Here is a 6670-nt window from a genome sequence, read left to right as displayed (position 1 = left end):
CATATATCAACTGAACATTTAAGGAACTTGACTTAACACAAAATGTTAAAGTTATAATCAGTATGAATTAGTGAGGAATAATATTTGCTATATTTCTGTTTCTATATAAAAATTTCTGTCATTATTTTATAAATAAAAAATGTATATATATATATATATATATATATATATATATATATATCGTGAAAGAGTAAAAAAAGTAAATTAGCCTTTTATAAGATTTGTTAAAATATAAAAAGGAGTCTTTCGTTCTTCGACCGTCCAAAACCCCGGGAGTTCAAATCCCGCTCGAGTGGAGACGAAGATGAAGAGCACATTTAATGACTCCGAGAGATCTGACCTTCTAGGATTAGGATGCGGGATGAAAGGAGGTGTGGGAGGAGGGGGCGGGGACGACCTTTGACCCCTCTTAAGAGCGACGACATGCGGCTCAGAGAAACAGCGAGAGGAACACGGGGAGCGAACACATCGTTATTAACAGAAGAAAAGGGGGAATAAGCATTCATTATTTTGGTTTAATTTAGTTTTAAGGCGTGCCCCTCTCCTGCAGCTTTATTTATTTTATTTCCGTATGCCCCGCCCCCCCCCCCCCCCCCCTCGCAGGTCCCGAGGGTGCCAACCTGTTCATCTACCACCTGCCCCAGGAGTTCGGGGACCAGGACATCCTGCAGATGTTCATGCCTTTCGGAAACGTGGTCTCTGCCAAAGTCTTCATCGACAAACAGACGAACCTGAGCAAGTGCTTCGGTGAGTTCTTCTCCATCATCTCCTTGTTTCCGCCTGATATTAAACAATCCCACCCGATTGGCATTTAAAAAAAAAAAAAAAAGGGGTAAACATCTCCGATCCTCCGTGTGACAAAACAGAAATAAATCGAGCGTGGAAGCGAGACGAGGAGTTCACTGTCAGATTTAGGAGTCGCAGATGTTCGGGAGAGGAAGTGAAGTGTGCACAAAGATGACAGCGTGAAAAGAAAAACCTTCAAAGAAAACACAGCACGACTTCACCGTCTGCTCCAAAAAAAAACACATTTTTGACCAACGGCTGCGTTTAGAGATGTTGTTTATTTATTTTTTTTCCTTGTTTTTGTCACATTCACGGTGGAAGCGCCGCTTTTTTTTAACTTTATTAATATGCGTATTCCGCTTTGTCAATTCATCATCCTGCCGACGCGACGACCCCTTCGGGAGTCGTTAAATCTTAATATTTTCTTATTGTGTTACCAGGGGACGCATTTTCATGTCGATGTAAAATCAGACATCCGGAGACACGGAAACACGGCGAAGGAGCCTCGCGTAGCGTTTTAATTTTAAGTAGTTGGTTATTATTATATTACACATTGATTTTTTTTTTAAATGAGTATAGAGTCGCTGTTAATAAACAAGACCCGTCAGGCAGAAGTGTGTCAGACAGGAAACTATGAAGATCACAGGAAACGTGTTCAACAACATAACCGGCGAGATATATAGAGGCCAGCGTTTATTATGCCATTATAACAGCTGATTAAAGGGTAGCACATGTTGTTGTTGACCTTATTTACCACGTTAGCATTGGCGGACACAGGCTAGCTACCTATATGAGCCAACTTTTACAATCTTCTGGCAGTTATGGTCACTGTTAGCACTGCATTCGTCGCCTGAATGTATCATATTTGTGTTCGCTCACGAGGGAAACCGGATACAAACAACGCGCTGCTCCTTTTCATTGAGCTGAATCATTGTAACATTGATGATTCTGACTTTTTAATGAATACATAATTGCAAGCGACGGCGTCTTTGTAGCTATTCGGCCGCCGGTTTGTCGACACTTAAGTGGCTCTTTTATCCCGAGTGACAATGACAGCGCTCAACATGACCGGCAATAAATGTAGCGAGCTAGATATCTGTTTCATATGTTAATATCAAATGTAGCAATCTTCATTACTTTAAACGCTCCCTGTTGCAAGTTGTAAAAAAGATGGCCAGTATGCCAAGTGGTCACATTCTTCTTCCAGCGTTTATTATGCCATTATAGCAGCTGTTTAAAGGTAACATATGTTGTTGTTGTTTACCTTATTTACCGCATTAGCATTCTAGCTAATTTTAGCTATCTATATGAGCCAACATCTTGGCAACTTTTACAATCTTCTGGCAGTTATGGTCACTGTTAGCGCTGCATTTGTCGCCTGGATGTATCATATTTGTGTTGCGTAGCATCGTAGCGGTTCGCTCACGAGGGGAAACCGGATACAAACAACCTTTTCAACGATAGCGCTCAACGTGACCTGCAACAAATGTAGCGAGCTAGATATCTGTTCCATATGTTAATATCAAATGTAGCAATCTTTATTACTTTAAACCTGTTGCAAGTTGTATTATTTACCGCATTAGCATTCTAGCTAATTTTAGCTATCTATATGAGCCAACATCTTGGCAACTTTTACAATCTTCTGGCAGTTATGGTCACTGTTAGCGCTGCATTCGTCGCCTGGATGTATCATATTTGTGTTGCGTAGCATCGTAGCGGTAGCGCTTAACGTGACCTGCAACAAATGTAGCGAGCTAGATATCTGTTCCATATGTTAATATCAAATGTAGCAATCTTTATTACTTTAAACCTGTTGCAAGTTGTAAAAAAAAAAAAGACCAGTATGCCAGGTGGTCACATTCTTGTTGTTTTTACCTGCAGGCTTCGTTAGCTACGACAATCCGGTGTCGGCGCAGGCGGCCATCCAGGCCATGAACGGCTTCCAGATCGGCATGAAGCGGCTGAAGGTGCAGCTGAAGCGCTCCAAGAACGACAGCAAACCGTACTGATCTTAGCTCTAGGGTCTGTCCGCTCCCCATGTTAGCACTGCTAGGGTAAGTCCCCCCACCGGGAGCCGAAAATGAACCAAGAAAAGAAACTTGTTGGGGGGGGTGTGTGGGAGGGAGGGGATGACGACCTACAACCACCCTGAGGGAGATATACACACGCTTTGTTTTTTTGTTTCTTTTTCTTGCTTTTGTAAAGATTTTTTACGTTAGCTTTCAAGTATTATTATTTATTACGATTTTTATTTTTATTTTTTTATTTTTTACACACATGAACGCTTCCATTACCGCCATTACTTTGTGCAATTTTCTTTTCTTTTTTTTTTTTTACAATGGAAGAAAGTAGCTATCTCGAGTAGCTCGATACAAAACAAAAAAGAAAAGTTTTCTTTTTTTTTCTTAATTTCTCAGAGATTATTTACACATTTTTGAGGACTAGTTACAACCGAGGAAAAGACAAAAGGAGCCATGATGATTAAAACTTTTTATTTTGTTTTCCTTCTCTCTCTCTCTCTCTCTCTCTCTCGTTTGTGAACCTTGAGGCCCGGCGAAGGGTTCATTATTTTATTTAAATTTTTTTGACACGCACGCCGATATGCACATTTGACCTTTGACCTCCGCGGTGTTGGTTGCAGGCCGCCGCTGCTTCTCCGAAAAAAGAAAAGAAAGAAAAACCCTCTTAAGCCTGCTGGGAGCAAAGGCTGCAAAAAAAAAACTCTAGTGGCCTCTTTACATTATAGTCAGTGCAGTTACACTCCACCACCACCAGAGGAAGAAAAACTAAACTCTCTCCAGCTGCGTCTTATTATTTAAGTGAAAATAATAAAAAACAAGTTATTTTTTTTATTTTCTCAGAAGGTGAAAAAAATATAAGAAATTAGTAACGACATTTCTGGGGTCAGATCACATTGGTCTTTGTTGTGAAAGAGATATATTAAAAGATTTACACAAAAAAAGAAATAACATCCATAATTTGATGAAGGCTATAATGATAATTCTAATAATAAAAAATAAAAAAAAGAGTTTATGGGTTTGAGGTGGTCACTGAAAATACTTGATGTTTTAAAAAGGAAAGAGAGAAGTCAAAAAGTACAGAAAAGCCACAGGCCTGTAAATTTTATTTGTAAAAAAAGCAGTTCTATTTTTATACAACATTTTTACTGCCTCAGATGAAGAAAAAAAAAGGATTTTATTTATTGCCTATCGTTAAGTTATTGGACTCCTATAAAATATACATTAAAAGTAGACCCCTTGTGGAGAAGTCTCGTGGGGTTCTCCGGTGTTTTTCGTGTTTTTTAAACCACAATCACAACACGCCGCCATTCGAGCCCCCACCCCCCCCTCCCCCCCCCGGTGTCATTTATTCATTCACTCTGTGCTGTTCATTCATCCATCGCTCTCTCTTTTCTTTTTTTTCTCCATCCCTAGTGGGACTTCTTCACAATTTCTCCTCGCGTTTTTACTCATTTTATTATTATAATTTTTTGGTTTTGAGTGTTTTGCGTTTTTTGTTTGTTCGTAGCCCCCCCCCCTTCCAAAGATGTTGAAATTAAAAACCCACCTCCCCCTCTCCCAAAAATATATGACTATTTTCTCCCAAATGACGACATCCATCTGGGATCTGATGGATAACGCTTTGGGTGCTCTTTGTTTTGTGTGTACATGTGTGTGTGTGTGCGAATGAGTGTGTGTTGTTGTTGTTGTTGTTGTTGCCTGTTAGTATAGACCTATAACATGATATCATTTAAAGAAAAAGTACAAAATCAAAGCTTAAAAAATGTGCCAATGAAATCAGTGAGTGGTGTTGCTGTTCTTCCGGTTTGCATTGTTGTTGTTGTTGTTGTTGTTGTCGTTTGTGTGTTGTCGTTTGTTGTTGTTGCTGTTGTTGTTATTTCTCCTTATTTTTTTTTACAAAAGCAAAATGCTGTAGTGGTGTGGTGCTCTGGCTCTCTGTGTGTAACTCTCTCCTCTCCCCTGTTTTTTCTTTCCCCCTTTCAGAACAACCCATCTTCATGCCTGTTAGCTCATCGTTAGCCTAGCATGTCTCCGTGGCGTTCCCACCCCCCACCCCCCCTCCACCCCCCAAAAAAACAACAAACTTTTAAAACAAACACAAAACAAAAATCTCCACCCAACAAACCCACAAAAAAAGTGTCCTCGTCCTCCTCGTCCTCCTCGTCCTCCTCGTCCTCCCCATCATTGTTTCTTCTGATGTCTTTCCCGAGCTCACCTGATCATTACCTGGTTCCTCTGCCGCCTACTGACCTTTTTTTGAACTTTGAACTTTTTTTTTGGGGGGGGGGGATTCTTAATGATTTTTTTCTTCTTCTGTTGTTATTGTTGTTGTTTTTTTTGTTGTTTTTTTGCATGTGACCTCATTTAGATCTGTTTTCCGGGAGGGTTTCAGGAAGAGGGGGGGGGGGTGAGAAACACGAATCAATGTGAAAAAAGATGTAAAAAGCTGCGAAAAACAAAAACAAGATTTTTATGGGAAACAAAAATGTTCCTTTTTTTTTTGGAGAGAAAAACCTGTGGCAGAGATTTATATTCAGTGTGTCCTCCTCCTGCCATTTTGTTTTCTGTTTCTTCTCCTCCTCCTTCTTCTTCTTCTTCTTCTTTACGTCAGTTTATTTTTTTTCCTTCTCTCTTTTTTTCTTTTTCTTCTAATTTAAAAGTAAACTTGAAAGTTCACTACAGGAAAGTGGGCGTCGTCTTCTCGCTTCTGGGCGCCGCCCAGAAGCGAGAAGACGACGCCCACTTTCCTCTTGAAAAAATAAGACTACTTCCAAACAGTTTTTAAATATAAAAAAAAAAAAAAACTGTCTGATCAATATTAGACTCTCTCTCTTCAGAGCTCTCCAATGGTTTTTACATTTTTCAGGCAGTGTAAAGTTTTTTGATAAGGCCATTTTAAGTGGCTCTGTTTCTCATTCAAAGTCTATATATAGAACCACTTTTTTCTAGAGTAGTTTAAAGGTAAAAAAAATGTAAAAAAAATGACATTTGCCCTGTTGTGGGTGGGAGAAATGCTACCTACTTGTGTCACCTTTTGCTGAACTGACTCACAGATAGACAATCCGTGGTTTAAATGCACATGATGAAATGACCTATATTTTCTACTGTTTAAATGTATAGAGGAAGAACAAAAAAAAATGCTAAGATACCTGTAACCCGCGTTAACGTCGGTGCTTCTCGTGAGTTTAGTTTAGTAAGTCTTTAAATGTCTCATGTTTTTCAAGGGAAGACAAAAAAATCAGTTTACTTGAACAATAGACAAAGCCTTTCATATTACTATAATGGTTACTTTGTTGTTTCTTAATTATTTTTGTTTCTTTTTTTTTAATGAGTCCCTATTTGCTAAATTTCTTGTTGGTTAATTAGCTATATAAAAATTCCTGAAAAAAATATATATAAATATAAATATATCTATATATATATATATATAAAATGTCAGCTTGTGAAGCATCAATGTCATTATTATTTTTATTTCTCTCGTGGGAAACGAATATTTAGATGTGTTTTTGTTGTTCGGCGAAAAAAAGAAAAAAAAAGTCAAAAAAAGACGAGATCCCGTGGAGTCCAGTGCCAAAATCCTGAAGGTACTTCCTGCCTCGCGTCTGTGTACTTCTTGTGAAATGATTTGATAACATGGGTATTTTATTATAAGTGTTTTGTATGGATCCCTCATATTTAAAAAAAACAAACAACAAAAAAAAACGACAAAAAAAAGTATAGATTTAAAAAAAAAAAAAAAAAGAGTTTGTTAACTTTGTGGTCTTGTTGCCTGAAAATGTCATGTTTGCTTTTTATTTCTTTGTAAAGATGTAAAAAAAAAAAAATGGAGTGCCCACGTGTCATATATATATATATATATATAT

General features: G+C 38.3%; 1 protein-coding gene across 8 annotated transcripts in view; it reads left to right on the top strand.

Annotated features, from left to right (window-relative positions):
• celf2 (cugbp, Elav-like family member 2) overlaps positions 1–5479 on the top strand; it is a 65089-nt gene extending 59610 nt beyond the window's left edge. For all 8 annotated transcript variants that reach the window (XM_034526128.1, XM_034526130.1, XM_034526129.1 and 5 more), the window contains 2 exons: positions 604–747; positions 2668–5479. In XM_034526128.1, coding sequence (XP_034382019.1) covers positions 604–747; positions 2668–2795 — 272 coding nt within the window. In that variant the 3' untranslated portion in view covers positions 2796–5479. The remainder of the gene's footprint in view (positions 1–603; positions 748–2667) is intronic.
• Positions 5480–6670: the final 1191 nt, after the last annotated feature.

This window comes from Cyclopterus lumpus, chromosome 23, assembly GCF_009769545.1.
Source record: "Cyclopterus lumpus isolate fCycLum1 chromosome 23, fCycLum1.pri, whole genome shotgun sequence".
Lineage (NCBI taxonomy): Eukaryota > Metazoa > Chordata > Actinopteri > Perciformes > Cyclopteridae > Cyclopterus > Cyclopterus lumpus.
The sequence above is the reverse complement of the archived record's forward strand: the minus strand, read 5'-3'. Positions and strand labels throughout refer to the sequence as shown.